The following is a 21,350-nucleotide window of genomic DNA, read 5'->3' on the forward strand; positions in this document are numbered from 1 at the left end:
TTTTGGTAGCACACTTTTTAGTTTATTGACCTATACAAAATAATAGGTCTAAAAAATTCAGAAGTAGTAAAAGAATAAGCAAAAAGAGCTTTCGCATTTCTAGAAGGCTATACAAATATGGAAAACCAAAGAAATAAGTTATTTTTTATTTTGTTTTTGTTTGTTTAATTCCAAATCGCGACTCTAATAATACAAACGACTAAGTACCAGCTTAACAAGTGTGTCCTTCTGTATATATTACATGCTCTGGAATATTGGTAAAAAATGTCAAAAAAGTTTATCAGAAACTTTTCTATTCACAATATGAACAAGGAGTAACTAATCCTTTGTATAAAAGAAAAAAGAGCACCATTTATGGAATCCTGAAGCACAGTACAGCTGAGAAACGAGAGAGATTTTACCATATGCAAACAAGTCGTTGGAAATCACACAAGATAACCCATGCCAATTTGTTCCTACAGATGGATGACGTGAGGTAGGTTTATCCCTCTTAGATCAAGACTGCAGTCGCACTTTTTTTCCTACACAAATGGTTTTGTGAAAATGCTGTTCTGTCACTTAGTGACTTTGCAACGCACCTGGCAGTTCAGGTGAATCGCAGTACAATCCTAATGCCCCTCATTTTAAGGCACCCACTTGGCTGTTTGTGTTTGCATCCACCTTAAAATACTGGCCGTTACAATCAAATTGTTCGCCGTGTGATCACTGCAGCTCCCCACTGCGGTTCCTTGATTCACTGTGGCAGAGCAAAACGTAATCGTCACCCAATGAACAGGGGTCACTGTGCAGCCACCGTGAATATTTGCCTACTCCTCCACACAGTGAAGTTGTACCATGGAAAGGTCATTAAATGGGAGGTTATTAATTACACTTTATCATGGAAAAGAGATTTCAAAGGTTACTGCTTCTGTTTCCAAAATCCACAACCACCTATAGTTTTACATGACATATCGTGTCTTTTCTTTACAGAACTTGCTTGTGGTGCTAACAAACACTCCTAACAATACCCAAAAAAATGGATAAACTCATTCAAACCTCCATAATTAAAAAAGAAAAAAATAAATTCAGCCTTCCTTCAAGTAATGTTCCAATACTGATTAAGTCACCCTTTGCCTCACTCACACACACAGTATCTATCCTTCATAAGCTTATGAAAGTCCTTCCAGGTCATCATAAGCCATGGCAGAATAAATTTTCATTTCTTCTTTCAGACATCAGAATTGTGCTCCTAGAATTCCTGGTTTTTCCGTAAGAGTCTCCTTTTCACATTTTTTTTTTTTTTCTCTGAGGTTTGCCTTCAACACCTTCCAATCTTCCAAAAAAGTGCTTGCTAAATATAAATACTTCAACCAAGTGCTGCATCTAGTAATAGATTAAACTGTGGCTTGCCCTTGCTTGTGTAGGGTATCTGGATTCAGAAAGAAACGCCATTCATGGTAAGACTTTGTCATTTTGCTATAGTCCCTCTTAATGCTGAATTCAATCTTTCCCAGCAAAACAGCCTGCTTCCTTTTTATGTTCAGTTTAGAAGTTCCACCCGAGATCTGCCTCGGAGTCACAGCATTTTGTGCAAGGCACGCAAGGGTACGAATGTGGGGCTGCAGGCTGCCTACACGAGCGTCCCGGGTTTTGAATCCTCATGCCAGAATAACCTCTGCTCGTTCCTGTGCAAGTCTTCTTCCAACCGGCTCTCATCATCACCACCCAGCTGGCTCGTCTCTGCGTAAGCTCTGTAAGAGACATGGCATCAGGGATCAGCAAGAGCTGAGGGTCTTCCCCAGACCCCCCAAGTGCTGCACAAACTCACACAACTCCCTTGGGCTTGAACTAGTGCTGGTTATTGTGAGTTCACTCCAGCGCAATTTGGATCCAAACACAAACCCAGTTTTCGTGTTGTAATTAGTAAAATGGTGTGCAACAGGATCTCAGTTGCTTCAAATTATCAAGACTGTAGGGTGTATTGATTGCTCATTTGCCATAATCACATTAATATAGAGAATAAAACAGATGAACAATCAGACAAGTGATTCAGAACATGGAAAATTAATAGCTAATAAGCCTCATTTAGATAAAGCTGCCAAAATAAGCTGAGTTTTCAAAGCCCAATTATAGGAATTTAAGATATTAGTGGAAACTGTATTTATTTTTAAACGCTGTTACTGTGGATCTTTTAAATCACTGCAATAAAAAAAGCCCATGGCATTTAGCTCAGAAACAAGGATCTAGCAGAAGCTTTTCTATCTTTTCTTACACCTTTGTTTTAAAACAAACAAAATTAAAAATTCAGTAATTTCACACAAGTCAGCCTGGCAGCAAGCACAAACTGCAACCCGCAAAGCAGGAGGCACAAACGTGGGGTACTTACGACGGCTGGCTACACTTAGCATAAGCGTACTTAAACGTGATGGCATTTGTGGGGGTAGAGCCATCACCCTGAGCAGGGCCTCTCTGTCCTTACTGGTAACAGCTGGCGTACGATAGCGGGAGGAAGAGACCGAAAACACCAAGTAGAAGCAGCGAGAGAGCTGCAGGAGTTTCTGCAAGGACAGAGCAGACCCTGGGCTCACCGCCTTCCTCGGGAGAGCCCCCCCCGAGCAGGATGGCTCTGCAAGCAGCAGCACGGCCCTCCTGGTTCCCGGGTTAAGCTCTGCCAAGCACGATGCACTTGGCGGATGCGGTGTATCGCCTTTGAACGCCAGCACTGGGACACGGGGGCGAGAGGGACGGGGCTCAGTGGGTGCTCTGCCCGCAACGCTGCTCCGATCATCGCAGCTGCCAGGGAGCGCAAGATCTTTGATGGTCCAGCATCAGCCAGAGCAAAAGGCTGTGCAAGAAATGAGTCTATCCTTCGCTATGACGGCTTACCCCTTCCTTGAGTATCGGTGGTACAGCTGACCTACTCCACACAGCGAAGACTTGCTCTCCCAAAGTCAATTTTAGAACAACCCTTCATCCTGGCCCTTTGAAATCAAGCTGATTTTCTCAGAAGTTTTAACAGCCTGTGAAATGCAGGAGGAAGGGCAGAAAATCTTGGTATACTCTACTCACCTGCTTTGCAAAGGAAGGTTGCCATAAACATTCCCGTAACAGCTGGCATAAGAGGAATGAGACAACGTATCGTAGTCCGAAAGTCCCAGTGCAAGCGGGTTCCGCCAGTTCCCAGCCGTGTTTGCAGAAGATGCTGGAATTAAAAATTACAGCAAATTAGATCTTTCTCCAGTTAAATCAGCCGAGACAAATGAGACAATCTCTATGGGTTTCTGCAGGACACACAAGCAGACAATGCAAACACGAAGTATGATTTACAAGCCCTGTAGGGAGGAAAGCGCTGTGCGGGTGGTATTTTGCAGCCAGGGAATCTCTTTAAAAAGTATTTCTGACCCATTCAGTGATGCTTATTGTACCGTATTTTGGAAGCCATCATGGCAACTGTATTTACATGGCATGAAGTTTTACACATTGCTTCTAGTTGGTAAACATGCCTGTTTGAAACTCCTGTGGCTCTTTGTGCTTCTTGAGACTACTGCGCTTACAAAGAGTAAAAGGCAGTTTTACCCATAGGAGAAGGCAACAAGCAAGTCTGCCTTCGCAAGCACGGAACAACAAGATCCTATTCAGTTCCTCATCTACCTTTCAAGACAGAGCTCTAGCCTCGCTTCTACTCTGCTGACTTCATCGAGGCAGCGGAGGGGGGCAGAATTTGATGCACAGCAGGGACTTAAACACTCAGCACAGAAGAAATCAGACATTACCCGAAGAGAAAGACGACACCCGACTGCTAGGAGAGCACGGCACCTGCAGACCAGCAAAGCCCAAACTCCTTTGAGATCCTCTGTCAGACTCAAAGCCTGCCTGCAGGCTATGACCCTGTTCCTTTTGACTGGAGGCACGTTGGTACCAACCACGGAGATGCTCTGCAACTAAGGCCTTGTGAATGTTTTTGGTTATGTGCTCCGTTTTAGCAACTTGCTTCCTTGGAAGCCTTAGGGTTGCATATGGGTTGTGCGGTACTCTGTCCACTTCATCCTCATGGTAAGACCTGAATTCCCTGTAACGGTCATATCCGTAATGTGCTGATGAGCGATAAGAAGGATTGACACTGTACTGTCCCTCCGTATCGCTCTCATAAACATAACCTCCATTGTAATAAACGTCAGATTCGGTGTATGGGGAATATCCAGAAATATAGTAACTAGAGGAAGGCTGCTCCTGACTCTTGTGGTAGACACCATTGCGGACATCCTTCTGGGCAAGATTTGGCATACTTCCTGAATTTGCAGCAGAAATGTTTTGTTTCTTTGACCGTCTTCGACCCCTGGTCCTGTTGTCGAGCGTCTGAGTAGTATAATATGGATTGGGAGTAGGTGTCACGCAGTAATATTCTGCACTTGACTGGCTAGTGTAGGATGATCCATCATCGAGGATCTCTGTGCTGCTGCTTCGCTGGGACTTTGAGAGGGTGAAGGCTGCCTTTTCAGCAGGAGTCTCGGACAGCAGGTGGGTTTGGGATTCCAGACTTCCACTGCGCTGCCGGCAGTGGTGCGGGGAAACATCTGGCCTGAAACACCACAGATGTCGGTTAGTTAAAGGCAGTCACACGCGAACATACACAGAGAGCTGGAGAGAGCATGCATGGGTGAGTCAGGCACGCTGCCTCCCCAGTCAAAGCACAATACAAACCCAGTCTTATCTTTCCATGTAGACTATCTGCATTGCAAGAAATTCAGCTTGGCTGAATTTTAGATTTGCTGCAACACTAGGGGATCTCTCATATAAAAATCTATCGTGGTGAGCAAGGTTAATCTGTGACAGGGATACATGCAGCAAAGCTCACAAACTCAAATTTTGTAATGATTTACAGGAGGGCGCTCTCGGTTTTTAAGTAGGTAAAGTCTACACAAGTAACTGAGCTGGAGCAGAACACAGGAAGATGGGTTTCCTGTGGCTCTGTCTCTCAAGGCTGCATTACCCCAGCCAAATAAACCACGAGCTCTCAATAACATCGTAAGATTTATAGTATCTCTCCTTCCCCAGCATGGATTCTCAGCTGTCTAATAATACAGGTGAGCTCATGTTGCAGCTCTCTTCCCATAGCAACGGCACTAACTGGGATCTCTCTTCTCTATCCGGCCACTTACATTTTCAGGAGGCTTGCAGGAACGTAATCCACAGCAGACATCTGTCAGCTTGTGAACAAGTTTTTTATGGGGAGACCACTAGCTGACGGACAATACAATTTCATAAGCCTCGCTTTGCTAGAAAATGAGGCTACAAAGGAAATGTAAAATAAATTCTGGCTATCTTACAAGTATTTTACAGAAACTTTTTGAGCAAGCATTACTTGTTAGAACTCCCTATAGGTGCCTATCTGGAAATGACCCTTCTCCTATAGTCTTTCATGATCAGATAGGCAAAATTTGTGTGCCAGCTTCCATCTCACTCCTAATTTTGAAGACACCCATTTGTGTGTGCTGCTGTTTGCCCAGACAGGGTTTGCGCTCACACGAATGCCCTCACTCGCGTGTCACAAAGCTGGTGCAGGACTGTGCCAGAAGATCATGGCTGATATTAACCTTGTACCTCTAATATCCAGAAAAGACATTTGGAGAACCTGACCCTGCTGTAGTGAAAGCTGCACGGCAAAGGACCCTTTGCCCTCTTAACACCGTTTGCTTTTATTTGCTGCTGCCGAAGATGGACATCGCACTTAAAACAAAGCCCCCTTACTGTAAGTGGCTGCTACTGTAGGCGTTGCGTGTGAGCACAGGGGTTGTAGGCATGCTTCTCCCCCCATGGGGCTGGGGCGGCCGGTCCAGGGTTCGGTAAGGACTGCTGTGAGTCGAAAGTGGGTCCCTGTAACGAAAGAGACAATCCCAGTTAGGTTAAACGCCGTGCAAGTCGCAGCAAACAGAATACGTGCACCCTAAGTCCTGAAGAAACAAAATGAAGGGCAGAAGAAACACGTAAGGGCGTAACTGGATGTGCTTCCCTGTATAAAGAACAGAACTGTTAAAAAGGAAGAAAAATTCAACCCCTTCTTGTGGTTCAAGGGAGGTCCTCAGAGGATGACTGGTAGGAAAAGCTGCTGCCAAAGGACAGAAGTATGAAGCAGAAGAGACAGAGCAGGTAACAGAGAAGCAAAGGAATCGGGTTTTAAAATGAAGCATGTCGCAGCTAAATGGTTACATATGGCTATAATTCAACTTCTGAACTTCATGTGGAGGACTGTTCTGCTCATCTTGAGGGACAGATGAGAAAAAGACACAAAGACATGACATTGCCCCAAACTTAAAACGTTTTTAGGCATGCCTTCAACAGCCTGCTTACACAAGACACAATCCAAGAAATATCAACATCAGTGGGAATCCTTACACTGAGAACAACCAGCACCAGATCAGACCCACATAACACGATCACACAACCATCAGCAGAGCTACTGCTGTCGATGTGCTCCACGGAACTGTTCTTCTAGCTCAGCAAGTGCCCAAATCCCACAGATACATACAGAACCTCAGCCAGTCACTGCAGCTGACACTAGTGATGGTAGCTGGTTGAATCCCCTAACACTGCTCTTAAATGGAGAACTACCCATCAGGACTTAGCGAATTCTGTCCGCTTTGACAATGTACCTGCTGAAATACCGATGCCATCAGAAGGGATGGGTATGGTTTGGTGTTATCTGAAGCCATTAAGCACAGTCATCAGGAAAACTACAAGTTGTTTAATTAATACTGAAAACAAACCACAGAGACAAAGGGTGACAGCGCTGGTGGGCACGAGCAATTCCTTAAATACAGCCCTCGCTATTAAATTTCTCGCCCATCTCAAACCTCTTCACAAAGACTACACTACCCTACAATTTCAGAGACTGTGACAACTACTTATACACACTTTTGTTACTAAACAGGAAATTTATCTCCTATCACCAAATCCTGTAATTGCAGAGGAATGTGGAGGCAGCAGGCTCCGCTGAAGTGCCCGTAGTAACAGGAGTCTTGGCAGGGGCAAGACAGAGCTTATGCCAGCAAGGCAGAGAGCACAGCAGCAGCAAGACATCCCTACCTGGAGTGTCTGGTTTCCAAGAGCTGCTCGTTTATGGATGACTTTCTGAGATGAATTCTCTCCACCCCGAGGGACTTTGGTGGAGGAAGCCTTGGAGAAAGCTGCACAGAGCTGGGTCTCTGTGCTGGCACAGGAAGCGATTCACTAACTGTTGGAAAGGAAAACGTATTTTGTTAGCAAAATCCTTGATATTTTTGCCCCATGTGCAAATCTGTGGCCCTTAAGCAGAAACACTTTGCACTACAGAGAATGACAGAAGCTGTGAATCTAGAAAGACTCTCCTGTCTGCACCAAGCTCTCCTCGACGCAGACAGGACATCGCAGAGGCTCGTACAACTCAGCAGCACCGACTCCTACGGAGATTACACACAGCTTGGGGTTGTGCCAGATCACAAAGTGGAACTTCCTTGGGAAAACACCTGTTTGCAGTGCAATCCTTCCCAGAGCCGAGGAGGCAAGCTCAGCCTCTACAAAGGCCAGTTCCTCTCCCTCCCCTTCCAGCTCTTTATTTGAAAATGACATTTTAAGAATTAGGTTTGAAATACAACCTAAAAGGGACCAACTTCAAAAGCTGCTGAATGAGGAAAGACAACTGACAGACACATTTGGCTGAAGGCAACTGGGAAGACGCTGGTTTGATCCTTGTTCTCACTTTACTTAAGGCACAACCCAGGTTCCATCGGAGCCAAAAGGAAACTCCAACTAATACATATAAATGCAGGAAGAGTATCACAGAGAACACGTTCACAAGCCAAAGCCCCGGCTCTACTTCTACTTGTACAAGCAGGAATCAGGTGTAACTCCATTTTCAAGTACCAGATGGATTGTACAAGTCTAAAACTGGGACAAAGTGAGATCAGAATCAGGCCCTAACTGAAAAGTGAGTAATAATTTCGATAATGTTTGTCCCCAAATGATGATTATCCAGTTTAAGGGACAGGCAAGCCAAGTCCTTTCCACCTTGTGGAACAGGGCGTGAATGTGTGTGTCTGTGGGTGTGTGCGTGAAATGAGTAAGCTGAGCAAACACCATACCCATGCAAGAAGGCAAGCTCACTAGGTAACAGATAAACGTAAACAGATCTTTTAATATCTGTGACTATTCTACTTTTTTGTAAGCTTTATAGTAGCTGTGAGGACAGAAGGGCTGGGCAAATCCTCCCAGCTCGTAAGTCCTCCAACCGCTCACCCACCTCTGGCCAGGTCCTAGGGATGAAGTATTTGACATCCACAGTGCCCTCAGCTTGGAGGTTGGTCATGTTAAAACCAACCGCCTTCTCTAAAGATGACTCAGATCAGCTCACAGAGCAGAAACTTTCAATAACTAACCCATTACGAGGAAAGACATTCCTGATTAAGCTCTTATTTCTTCTGCTATAAAGTAATTTGCCATCAAAAGCCACCAAAATAGTAGGCTAAAGGACATTAAGTCAAAGCAGTGTCTCTGAGCAGGCACACTTCATAGGAAGAAAAGGATAAGCAACATACCATCATCATAGGTGGTTGTATCAGACAGGGAGCTGCTCTCAGACGGGATTATATCATCTGTGAATGCAAACAAGCACTTTAAGCATAGGAGACACTCAACATCAATTTCTAAATATCAGATACAGTTTATTTTCTACAGCTTCAGAGCCTGCTGCTACTTGTAACGCTACAATCTGTATGCTTTAGCCCTCAACAGCCTGAAGACAGTCCTGCTGTGGAGTATATCATGACCTAATTGTGTTCACTGCAGTTCAGCAAGCTACCTATGTAATTATCAAAGGAGATTTTTTTCAGCTGCAGCAGGAATCAGGCCAAGTTTTACAAAGGTGTTTTCCACCCAACTTCCAACAGATCTCACAGGGTGTTTTGGTGCTTCAGTAGGAGTCAGGAGCCTACACAGACATGCAGATCTTGGCTGCTAGCATCTAATCTCCTCCAGGTACACCTGAAATCCCACCAGGTAGGTACGAAATGCCTTTTGAATTTGGCATTCACTTTTGAATGTTTTATCAGCATACAAATTCTGTTTCAATTAAATTAGTATCAATCCAGAATAATTCCACTGATTTCAATCAAGTTATTGCAAATTCCAACACCACAGAGAGCAGTAACGGTTGTATGGACGTTTTTTTCGTTTCTTTTCTTTTATGTTTTGTTATTTATTCAAAGTGCTTTACTGCACCTGCCTGTCCTCTCACCTTGACATGACACACTACCACTTGCTCAGAAAGAGCCTGTCCTTGCTAAGGTTTAGAACAGACCAGCAGCGGCAGAGAAATTAGGCTGGTGATAAAAAGGAGCACAAAACATAATTAACCCACAGAAAAATCTGCTCCTAGGCCGTTTCTGGTAAGACACAGTGCTGGTGGGGTAAAAAGTCTCCATGAACCTCTATGCAAGAGGGAGAGGAAGCAACAAAAGAGGACGGTGGCAGCCACTCTGTATATGACACCTGCTTCCTCCATCACTCATCATGAGCATATGCAACGTACGTTGCTCCCTTGCTGTCACGCTTTGCTACGAAGAAAGGTCTGGTTACGAGAATTTGGTAAACAGAGCAGCTTTTCAAGAACAGCAAAACATGAGGGCTGGCCCCTGCCCTGAGGGGACTTGTCAGATCACCAAGGATGGGTTGCAGCTCTGCTTGCAACCTGACACTGGGAAAAAGCTTCAGGGGAGCTTATTCACATGAATTTGACCACATGGTGGTGAAATATGGAACTGGGCCCAGTGCAAGGAGGAAAAAAACCTACCTAGGGAAAAAAAAAAGCCAGTCTAAAGCTACGCTGCTGGATTCTTGTGGGGTCTGCACCGCTGACATATAGGGGAGCTCTGAATTTAAATCCTGAATCCGTGCAATTCCCTGCAAAAGTGGAAGAAACTCTGGACTACAGAGGAAGCAAAGGAAAGGGAGAGTGGAACATGGGGAGCAGGAGACAGTCCAGTATGTCCTTCACCTCCCATCCCTTGGGGGCTGGGATGAAAATAGCTATGGTTTGATTCAATAAATCAATGTTACTATTTAACACATTATTTCCAACAAGTCATTCCCCAAATTCACAGATGCAAGTGACTCATCACTGCTCAGCCTTCTGAAACCCTGTACCTTGAGCCCAAGAGTACCCTCAGTGATGGTGAAAAGGTTAAACATAAAATCCAATTATTGAAGCTGATGACAGTTCTGCTTCAGATAAACAAATACATGCTGCAGTGCAAGAGTCAAGCACTGGAAGGGAAGGCAGCTAACGTACTGCTGGCTAAGTATTTGCTGTCTTGCAGTCTCTACGGGCAGGGAGACCCTTTGAGACACGGACTCCAGTCCCTTCTGGCTGTGTCCACCTTCCCAGACAGCAAACAAGGACGTCGTGTATCAAATGTTGCAAAATGACGGGCTAAATGTATAAGGACCCACTCTTAAGTTGCTTGTTTGCACAACAGGACAAAAAACTGCCTGCAACGAACAACAGCGAGCGTGCACCTCACATGGCCCTCGCTGCTCACTGGTCTTCATTAGCTTCCCGGTCGTTACTACACATCATGTGTCCCAGGTAATACAGGGCCGCCCACAATTAATATCCAGATTGGTGAGCAAGAGACTGGAAAAACAGATGTCTTCCTCATCTCTGTCAATCAGGAACTAGCTGGGCCACATTAAATAGCAATCATCAACCTTTCAGAATAAGCACTTTGTGATGATGGATAGCCCGGTGCTGCCGTGGTTTGTGCTGGGTAAGAATCCAAACCAAGCTCTCAATGGGAATGGGACACGGTGAAGGTTTCCCCAACAGAAACCTGGCCGTGCACAGGAAAAGGGTCTCTTTCAGCAAAAATACATGTTGTCAAGAGGTCCCGTCTCAAAGGTCAGTAAGAGGGTATCGATATAAACAGCAGAAAAATATTGCATTTTCTTTCCCACCTTGTAATTCCCAGGAAAAACCCCACTAACCTCACAAAACAGCATTTCCTCAGGGAAAAAGAAATCAATTAAACATTAACAATTATCCATATATATATTCCACAGAGGGCAGAAGTGAAACATGTCCTAAAACTGTTAATCACTATAGAAACTACAAGAGCCTGCAATACCTGTGAGCTTTTACTACTCCCAAACTCCTTCAATTGGCTTGGATACTAGCAAGTTTCCATGGTTTATCATATGAAGCAGCAAGAATCTCACTTCCCTTAGGAAAATCACACTTTCAGCATGGAGAGGCCAAGGGTATCTGCTTTCACGGTGCTCATCACTAGCAAATGGATTTAGTAAAAAAATCTGTTTGCCACTATTTGCATTCATAAACTCTTGAACTTCATCTATGTCTTCCTGGAAATCAGTAATTTTTAATCAAGAAACAAAGTCTTTGATCCTTATTTCCTCGATCCTGTAGAAAAACTCACATGCTCTATTTTTGCTAGAACTGAAGCATTGTGGAAGGGAAGGGAGAGAGATCTTGCATGTGGCGGCTTAGACATACAACTGAACTCAATACACTATGAATTCAGACACCACACCAGTTTCGGCTGAGATGCTCCTGCCAGCCTTTCTATGTATAGCACCTTCGGTCTGTAGATGGTGCTGGAACGTGTCTGCACTTGTTCCTAAAACTGCAGTTTATTCTGCCCTCAGCCTATAAGCAGTGCACTTGGCCTATCAGATGCAGCAACTGCATCTCTTTTTTTCTTACTTAACTGCCTTGGAGAAGATAAAAACCATATAGAGAAGATGTAAACAAAACTTGTAACTGAGCCAAATTACTCCCCCCCCCGTTTTCATCAGAACACAGGGAATTCTCTTGCTTACCTGGTAGAGTAAGAGTTGATTTCTGGGTTGGTTTTTTGCCACACTTGATTCTATATTCATTTATGGAATTTTCTATCTCTTGCAGCTTTTTTACAGCATCAGCATACTCTTGCTTTCTTTTCTTCTTCACATTTTTGCAGAGGTCTGCCTCACTGGCAAGTTTCTTTGCGGCTTCCACCAGCTTTTGCTGTATGATAAAATTGCTCTCCAAGTCCTGCAAAGCAGGATCCTGCAAATTTGTGAGATTAATTATTTGCCTGTACTCTGGGTAGAAATTATCAATGAAGGTTATTGAATAGGAGATCTATTTTTGTGGTAATGAAGTAAAATCTTGAGCACGAAACACAGAAATACCAAAGTTCATACACAAGACAATCTCAGCATATGAAAGTCTTAAATCTTATTTCTATGACTAGTGTAAGGCTATGAGATCTCTTGAGAAAGGTCCAAAGTCCTTGAGCCTGGGTGACATAAGGTAGATACCTAAATTCAGGTTTAGACCGCTAAACCTCCTGTTCTGAGTCCAAGACTGAAAACGTCTGTTCAAAATCTCTCTCTACTTTGGAGAAAATAAAAATGGAAATTTATATCGCCATACCTACGTCACAGGGAGTTGGAGGCTTTAATTAATTGTTTGTAAACAACTTTAAGAAGCTCAGATGAAAGGCACTGCAGAAGTGCTAAAAACCACATTATTAAATCTGGTCAGTAGGATTTTGTAGCGTTTAAGCAGTTTACGTAAAATTAGCTTGCTGCAGACATGGATTACACCAGCCCTGTGAGCCAGGGCAGCGAGTTTTTGGTGAAAGACAGATGCAAAGCGCCCAACACCTACTTACTACTTGGATGATACAGCTTGTTAACAAATCTCACAAGGAATGAGGGGGAATGGTATGTGTCCAGAAACTGCAAATATCTGAATTACCATATCTCCTGAGTCAGTCTCTGCCAGCAAAGTTCATATTAGCTTCTTGAGCAATATGGAGAGCTTTTACTGAGGTGGAACTTGCATTAAGCCAGAAATAAATCTCCTCCTTCTGTCACCTGTCACACAACTATGCTCACGGACAGATGATTTTGGAAGGGGGACAGCGCACATCCCTGCCACGTTCTGGGTTCCAACACAATTTCAACGCGACACAAATCAACGCTCGAGAACAGCTCACAGCCATGGGTTGCCAAACGGCGTTATGCACCTGCTCCTCTCTAATTAGCAGTAAAATGTCCATTAAAATTCAACCAGCACGGCCAAATCAGGGGTTCAGGTCAGGGGATTTTAATGCCTTTTGAAACAGCCAACTTCCTGGTCATTTCAAAGGCAGCATGGCTGAAATACAGGCGGTACCTGTCTAAATTTCCCAGCCTATGCAAGCGACTGTCTTGGCTGCCTCCTCTTAAAACAATCAGGGAAGAGCTGGCTTATTTACAAGGGGCTTTGGCCACTGGTCTAGCCACCCCACCTCTGCTGTGAAAACAAACCGCAGCGCTCACCTCTTCGCTCGGGAGCAGGTTGTCATCCAGCTTGAACGCCGTGCCAACACGTCTCCTGACCTGGGGAGGTTCCTCTCCAGTGCTCAGTGGATACTCCTTGGGCATCTTGCCCGTCAGCTCCTGGGGAACAGAGAAGGCTCCACGTGAAGGTCCAGAGGGAGAAAAGGGCTCTCACCCACCCCAACCCCAGCGTAAAGGGCAGTTCTCACCGCCTCTCGCAGGCAGATTTTCTTCAGCTCCTCAACTTTCTGAAGCAGTTTTTCCTGAAGGAGTTTCTCCTTCTTTTTTAGTTCCATAATTTTCTCCTTTTTTTGTTCTTCACTGACCTCTGAATCCTGAGAGCCTGAAAAATACACTCTCTGTATCAGAGGATTTGCAGGTAAAAGCCATTTTTTTCCGGTCAGGTAAGCTGAGATCTCCCCAAAGCAGTCCAGCCCAACAAAACAACACATTATCCCAAGTGCAACATCCAGCTCTCATGTCATCCAGCAAGCAGGCTTTTAGGAAATCCACACTTTTTCAAACCCCCAATATATATACTTGCACAATAAGTCCCAAGTATACACCCCCAAACCCCACCACCCAAAATATAAAACATTGCATTAGCGATATCTACTATATACTTGATATTTTGGCTTTGACTTTGCTTTCAAGACAGACACTGAGGCTCCTCACTTGGGCTTCACCTCGAGGCACCTACATGTGGCAGCCAGGCTTCTCCCTCCCCCCTTTTCCCCTCCTCCACAGTCACGGGAGAGATCCAAAGTCCACTCCAGAGCTGAGCTTTCTTTGGAAGTATTTGTCTTCCCTGGTCATTTTTGAGGAAGCTCGGGGCAATTCAACTCCTAGAATGGGTGCTTAAAGTTAGCCTAGATCAAATATCCCCCAGACTTCGACAAGACTTACAGTCATTCAAGGACTGACTGGTAAACCGATATCAAATTATTCACGGACCAAGAGTATATGGGTGCTTATCCACCTAGCATATTTTTATTTCCTTATTTAGTTACATGGGGGAAACAGCAGATTATACTACTGATGTTACTGTTTCAGACACATAACTAATACATGCCTTCACATATGTCACCGTGTTTATGGTCAGCTAGCCTTGTTTTCCCTTTTAACATACACAAGTCCCATTGTACTTCACTACCTTGCATTCACACAAAGTATTACCTGATGAGATCAAACTGCCATTGCTGGCCATAATAAGCTGGTTCTTTGCCTCCAAAGTCACTAGCTTTGAAACTTTTGGTGTTCCCATCTCTGTCAGATCCATGGCGATATCATCCAAACTTCTGGCTGAAGGAATTTTTGCCTGAAGGAGTTTAAAAAAAAAAAAATCCAGCCTCATCAAGTTACCTCTAATTAACTTCAGAACACAGGGTCACAGAAGATGACATTTCACACCTCATCTCCCACAAAATTAAGGGCTAAAGCAACAGCATCACACAGGAGCTTGTGGTGCACAGGGCTCTGCTGGCGTTCCTCTCCCCTTCTGCCCTCAAAGCCTAAACAATCTCCCAACTCAAAATCTATCTGCTGTTTGCACCGTGTTCAAAACGAACATGAGAAAGAGACAAAAGAAAAAGCAGATTAAACACAGAGATGTGGGAATTCCCTCTTCTGTGATTACACTTCCATAGCCCTTAATTGCAGGCAGGCTAAAATGGATCAAATAACAATACTGTCGCTAATAGACTGCTCGAAAAGCTGACAAAAACAATTTGTACTTTTTTGTCTGGAGAGTAGTTCATCCGTGGAAAAACATACACTGAAGGATATACAGGAAAGGTGTTGAAACTTATGCCCACAGTAAAATGCCTTATAACTTACTTTGCTTTGCTTTCTGTCCAAGTAGAACTGGTGTTGACTGATTGCCATCACCCAGATGGACTTGATCAGGGAAGTGTTTGCATACCAGGTTTGCACTACCAGTCCACTCTGACCAAAGGTCCTTCTCGACACCGAAATTCTGAGGAGGTGATAAGAAATGCAATTTCAAGACAGGTCTTTGAGGTTTAAAGTTCCAGACGCCTCTCTCTCAACCAGGCAAGGCTCAGCCTTTATTTTAGAGATGTGAAAACTCAGATTTCCTTTTCCCCACCACCCGGTGCTGCTGCCTTTCCTCCCTCCTAACCTTCCCTTAATTTTACACAGTTAAAGTTGAAGTCACTCCCGGTTGAGCTTTGCGACACGGAGCAGTAGCAACTGCTGTGCCTTTTAGTTCAGCAGCGCAATCGCGTTGCCGAGACCAATGGTTGGGTACGCTATAAACCTAGAAAGGGCGAGCAGACTGCCACGGGATCCTGAAAGGAGTGATCAGGCAGGACGGGGGATCTGGGGGGATCAGCAGAGAATCTCTCCGCCCCTCCTGGCCCAGCTGAGAGGCACAGCAGTCCTGCGCCAGAGGTAGAACGGATGGCAGCAGGAGAAGCAGAAAGGAAGGTGGAGTCAGAAAATTCACCCTGGGCAAAGGCTTTTTCTTCTTGGGAGGGATCTTGAGGGGAAGGCACAGGAAAGCAGCCTGCGGGTGAGCTCCCACCCCAACCGGCAGTGCTCCTGCGGGCCCCTGAAGGCTCGAGCTCAGAGGAGGGAGCATCACTGCCCAGGCAGGGAGAGGCAGAAGGTGAGCGAGAAAGTCATGTCCAGGTCCTGCAGGCTGTGTTCCTGGGTCTCCTGCTGCACAGGCATGTTACGGGGGCCTCTCAGGGAAGGGTTTTGTAAAGCGAGCAAATTTGGCCATGACAGATAGTTCTCCCTCTGCTCCAAGAACTCCCTGGGTGGACACCACAGGCAATCTGAGAGAAGGACACCCAGAGCTGTAACACATCAACAGTCGCTCCAGGTTGCTCACTACGACCGCGACCTTCCCTCTGCAACATCACAGCGCTACTTGCCCATCACACACAGCCCGGATCCAGCCCCAGCCTGCCCTGTCAAACGCAGGATCAGGCTCGGTGTCACAAAGCCCAAAGTCAACTCAGGTCTGTGCTGAACTCAGAGGCGCTTCCCATCCCCATCCGCTAACACGAGATGACAAATCCCCAGCCTGGGTAAAGATTCATCCCGCTGCTACAACTGCCTCCTCCAGCCTTACCTGCGGGGATCATGTACTTCCACAGCAAATTTCTTTTCACGGAAATAGAGATTTTCCAGCTGTTTCCATTGAAATAGCTAGGAGAATTGGGAGAAAGAAATAGAACACTGTCACTACAAGAATCACCGGTCTTCTCCCCCCAAGGTTACGTAATTTCAGCAAATTACAACTCCTGTGTATCTTCAGCTATGGCATGAACTCAGCAATAACATTCATGACATCAATCAAAATAAGCACATAAATATAAATATACAGGATGCTCCTCAAGTAATTTCGCACTCTTACAGACAATGCATTGCAGATTGAGGATTTTGCCTGTGACAACATCTGTTTCCATCAATAGCACATTTAATTTCGCTGCTAGAAGTTCACAGAGATCTTGGGAGGGTAACTAAAGTCTTTTTCTCTCTGATTAACTGCAAAAATCTCTATACAAAGTAATTGCATAGACACCTGTGGTCTCTTCCTGCAGTCAGAACATCCCCAGGGAATGGCAGCAGCTCAGGGAAAACCAAGACCATTCTCTTCTGAAGACACTGGGTGAAGAGATTCAGCGTGACGTTTTGGAGCAGGGGTACAACACGTACAGAGAAAGAGCAGCTACAGGAGGAAGCCACCCCACAACGCATACTTCTGTAAGGAAACCACAGATTTCCTGCAAAGTGCCAGCTGGGAGAAAAGATCAAAGTCAAACGGGGCTTGGCAGCTGCACCCGTGGGATCAGAATTTCGTACAAATCCGCTCTCCCTTTGCACCGGCATTAGCCACCCTCTGGGGATGATCCATGAGCATCTTCTCAGCCCAGCTTTAGCCTAGCTGTTCCCCGGCCCCTCGGTGCAGTTTCTGCAGCACCACCTCCTGCCCCCCCTCCGGCAGTGCCAGGGTGCGTGGGCGCACACAGAGATCTGTACGGGTGTCCCCAAGGACATCACCTGAAGGTGACGGGGTGTACAAGTACAGCAGTGCACGCTGTAGCTTACAGCCGGCTACTTTCCAGAGCTAAAGCCCATGCGGAGGTACTTGAGATACTTCCACCCAGGCTGGCCAGGCAGGGCCAGCATTAAGTGGGAGAGATCAGCTTGCCGTATGGGTGATTCAGCCGAGGCACCCGGGGCATTACGTGACCCCCTCCTTCCCTGCAGGAGTTTTCCAAAAGCCTTCAAGGCTGCAGCCACCACACCAGAAGTCCCCAGGACACGCGACATTCCCGCCGGCCTCCGCCAAAACCCAACGCGCCATGCTCCGACGATGGAAGAACTTTTGTAAAAGATTACGTATTACACCATGCTGCATTTGAAACACTCTTAACACAGGTCATAAATGAAACATAACCCAGCGCATGTGTTTGTGGGGAAAGCTCTGGCTCTTTCAGTGACCTTTCCCTCTGTTTAGTTAAAGCTTTCCTTTCTGTTACTACAATTTATTATTAGATCCTGCTATACGAAAAATGCAGCAAGGGGAATGTCATTTACTTAAACTAATAAGTCATTTTTTGGAAGACCATGGAAGTTTTACTCTGCTGCTTAAGTAAGTTCAACTTTGTATTAAAAGCACCCTGTCCAGTCACACTACTTTCAGAAGCGCCCTCTTTATAACTTAGCGCTGAACTTTTAAATAAATATACTTAAAAAAAAAAAATTAAAAAGAAAACAGCTCACGCAGTACATCAGGTCGTTGAGCAATAGCACCCATGGGTGCTCCAGCACGCAGGGATCCCTGGCACGACCCCCAGCAGCTCAGCTGCCTCCCTCCCCGGCAGAGCCCCCCGTGCACCCTCCCTTCCCTGCACTCACCTCCGCGCAGCACCGGCCCCTTCTCCCCGGCACCACCGGCCACTCTGGAAAGCGGCAAGGGCGACATGAGCCGAGGCAAGAGGCGTCCGCCGTGCCAGGGTGCCGCTCGGCTTTCCTCGGCTTCGCCTCCCACTGCTGACACACGCCTGACATCACCCGCCTCTCCCGGCAGCGACGCCTTCCCGACCCACCCTTTCCCTCAGATAAAAGGGAAAAACTGAACCGAAGAGAGAACAGAAGAAGGTTTCTACCGAGGGGCTGCAGCCCTTCAGGGCACCCCGAGGCTTCGCGGGGGGCCGAGGTGGGAGCGAGCGTGGCGAGGGGGGCTGCAGCAGGCAAACCCGGACCCCCGCGACGGCAATGTCCCGGTCTTGCCGGCATTGACTCACGCCCCGAGAGGCAACAGGTTCGACCAGAAGCATCGTGCCACGTTCCCCGCCGCCCCGCTCCCACGCTCGTAAAAACGATGGGTGTGCTTCAAACATGACCCCTGGAAAAAAAAAAAACAAACGCCTTGCTGCTGCTTATCGGTTGCGGGCGATGACACCCTGTCCCCTTTTATCACTTCCTCTGGGTTTTTCCCCTCCGGATGCGCTTGGCATTCCCGAGGGCTGTGGGAGATGGGGTCACCTGTCCTAAGGGCAGCGAGGGTGAAGAGGGTGGCATTTGGCAGGGGGGACAAATGCAGTTGCCCCCCCAGCTTGAGCAGCCTCCTGCCCAGGTAGGGGACACACCAGCGGTCCAAGGGTCTGGGTGGGCCCTTCCATTAGGAGCTGCCTGTGCAAATCCAACTCCAGCCCCAGGTGAGATGCATCCCTGATCATTTGTGGTGCAGAGAAGGGGAAAAAAAAAACAAAACAAAAAAAACAGCCTTTGCATTTGTAAGGAAACCTGCATGGAATTGCCTCAGGATGTGGGTAGAGCTTTGCCCCATTTCCTCCCCACCCTGTGAGATCCAGCCCAGCCCAAAAAGGAGCTGACAGATGCCCGAAGCAATCCTTCTGGGTACACTCAGCACAAAGACATTCGCCTCCTTGCCCAAAGACACACACGACAGGGACAACGCCAGGTCCCCCATCTGCCGCTCTGCTGCAGAAGAGATGGGGAAGCAGCATTTGAAATTCTGCACGCAGGACACATCTTTGCTCTTACGGACTGAAAAGTGCCCTGTCCTTAAGCTATCTCACTTAAGAACAGTATAAGCTCCTCAGCAATCAACTTCTCTACAGTCAGGTCCTTAAAAAAAGGCCAATGATTATATGAGTAGCTTCACAATAAGTTGTGGACTAATAACATTTATATCAGTGCACTTAAAATAATCATCAATGAATGCATTAACAAGTTTCTGCTAACGTGTCTGGATTCATGAAGACAAGAGGGAAAAAGTCCTCAATACAAACAAGGGCAAAAAAGTAATAAAGAATAAACTAGAGTAAACCGAATGAAATTCTATAAACACCTTCAAATAAATTTTCTCTAAATTGTGGTCAAAAGGCAATACTCAGGAAACTGTCACTGTACTGGAGTTTTCCTGCTCCCTTCAAATACTCCCTAACTCTGTACAGACATGTTTCTAAATCATTCCTAATTTCTATCTTACCTAAACTACATGCATATTAAAAGACAAAAGAGTTGTAAAAAAAAAAATAATCTGGAAATCTGAAACTGGTTTTTGAGGGCTGGGGGAACAATTAGGAATAATTAAAATGTTTTTGTGGAAGTTTTGCAATGTATGTTCCTTTTAACTAGATGATTAGGTCCACCTGAGCTAATTAATGTTTTCTTAATAGCCTTCCCATCCATTTAGATTGCCAGGTCCTCAAAGGCTCCTGAAAACTCCCATTTAGCATAGCAGGGGCTGCCTGTCCAACTCTACAGGTAGAATTTGGCCCAGTCAAGGTTTGTTTTCTGGTTCTTTTTGGTGAAGGTGGAGGTGCAAAGCTTCCCCGATCACACCTCATTACTCGGGCACCTCCGTGCACCAGCCAGACTCCTACCACCCAGCTGCTGTTTTTGCCAGCCCATGAGTTTAAGCTGCCTGCACTTCTATTGTGATCCTCTTCGAGATACTACAGAATACTAAACAAAAAGATATCACCCTCCTAACCCTCTTTCTCATACAAAAAGAGCTGTAACTGTAGTCTTACGAGACACAAAGCAGGCACAGACTGCTTAAGTAGTGAGGCACCTTATTAAAAGCAGCAGCTGGTTTTTTACCTGGCCGATCTTGCATCCAGTTTTGAATAAAATGCAAGTTTGTCTGGGTCTGGCAGCAAGAGCTCACTGGCTCAGAAAAACGGCCCCATCAGGATCGCAGGCAGGAGCTGGCAGAGCCCCCGCCTTCAGAAATGTGCAAGAGAGCTTCTCAGGGGCTTTGCTGAATATTCCTATCATCCTGATGCATTTTGTTTAACAAAAAGATTAAAAATTTCTTGGTTTTTTTTTTTTTTTTGCAACGGGGTGAAAAATCTGGAGAGGAGCTGGCTGGAGGGGTTGTGTGACCAAGCACTTCTGCAGAGCTGCAGCACCAGCTCAGGGCACAGCACATGCCAGGGTTACATCTGGGATGTTTCCAAGGTTGACGGCAAATTCTGACCAAGATCTAAATTACCCACATCTTTGATTTTTCACCCAAAGGATCGTCGGGTAAGGTCAGCGTGGAAGTGCAAACCACGCCGCAGCGTTTGCAGCAGCCTTTCCATCGGGAAGCGCTTTCAAAGCACCTCGTGGTACGTGCGGTGCCTGTAAGGAGCTTCGGCAACCAGCATCCCAGGAACTGGCTGGGAATGGCAATCTCCAGACAAATCTGGCAGTTCAGACCAAGGAAACATAAAAGATTTCTGCCCATAGGAATGCACCCCACTCCGATGAAGGAAATTACCACCCTGCTGGCAACACTGGAAGAAGGGCTGTGTTTCAGCCCCTCTGCTCCAGTTTGCTGGCTGGCATGCTACCTTCAACTGAAATCTTTTTGTTTTAAATTGCTATGCCTGGCCATGGAGGGAGGCATTTGGGTAGATGGCAGGAGAGCCAAACCGCCCCACCTGCAGCAACTTCTGAGAGAAGGCAGCAGACAGCTCCCACCCATGCCAGCACAAATTGGCAGCGCTCACCTGGAG

At 46.0% G+C, this 21,350-nt stretch overlaps 1 protein-coding gene across 1 annotated transcript in view; it reads right to left on the reverse strand.

Moving 5' to 3' along the window:
• FRMD4B (FERM domain containing 4B) overlaps positions 1-21,350 on the reverse strand; it is an 86,214-nt gene continuing 64,864 nt past the window's right edge. The window contains exons 12-23 of the mRNA XM_052776779.1: positions 16,439-16,515; positions 15,175-15,313; positions 14,515-14,656; positions 13,548-13,681; positions 13,339-13,458; positions 11,848-12,076; positions 8,550-8,606; positions 7,063-7,210; positions 5,728-5,853; positions 3,753-4,558; positions 3,049-3,181; positions 1-1,730 (exon numbers count right to left, since the gene is read on the reverse strand). Coding sequence (XP_052632739.1) covers positions 1,610-1,730; positions 3,049-3,181; positions 3,753-4,558; positions 5,728-5,853; positions 7,063-7,210; positions 8,550-8,606; positions 11,848-12,076; positions 13,339-13,458; positions 13,548-13,681; positions 14,515-14,656; positions 15,175-15,313; positions 16,439-16,515 — 2,232 coding nt within the window. The 3' untranslated portion in view covers positions 1-1,609. The remainder of the gene's footprint in view (positions 1,731-3,048; positions 3,182-3,752; positions 4,559-5,727; positions 5,854-7,062; positions 7,211-8,549; positions 8,607-11,847; positions 12,077-13,338; positions 13,459-13,547; positions 13,682-14,514; positions 14,657-15,174; positions 15,314-16,438; positions 16,516-21,350) is intronic.

Source organism: Harpia harpyja, chromosome Z (assembly GCF_026419915.1).
Source record: "Harpia harpyja isolate bHarHar1 chromosome Z, bHarHar1 primary haplotype, whole genome shotgun sequence".
NCBI classification, from domain to species: Eukaryota; Metazoa; Chordata; class Aves; order Accipitriformes; family Accipitridae; genus Harpia; species Harpia harpyja.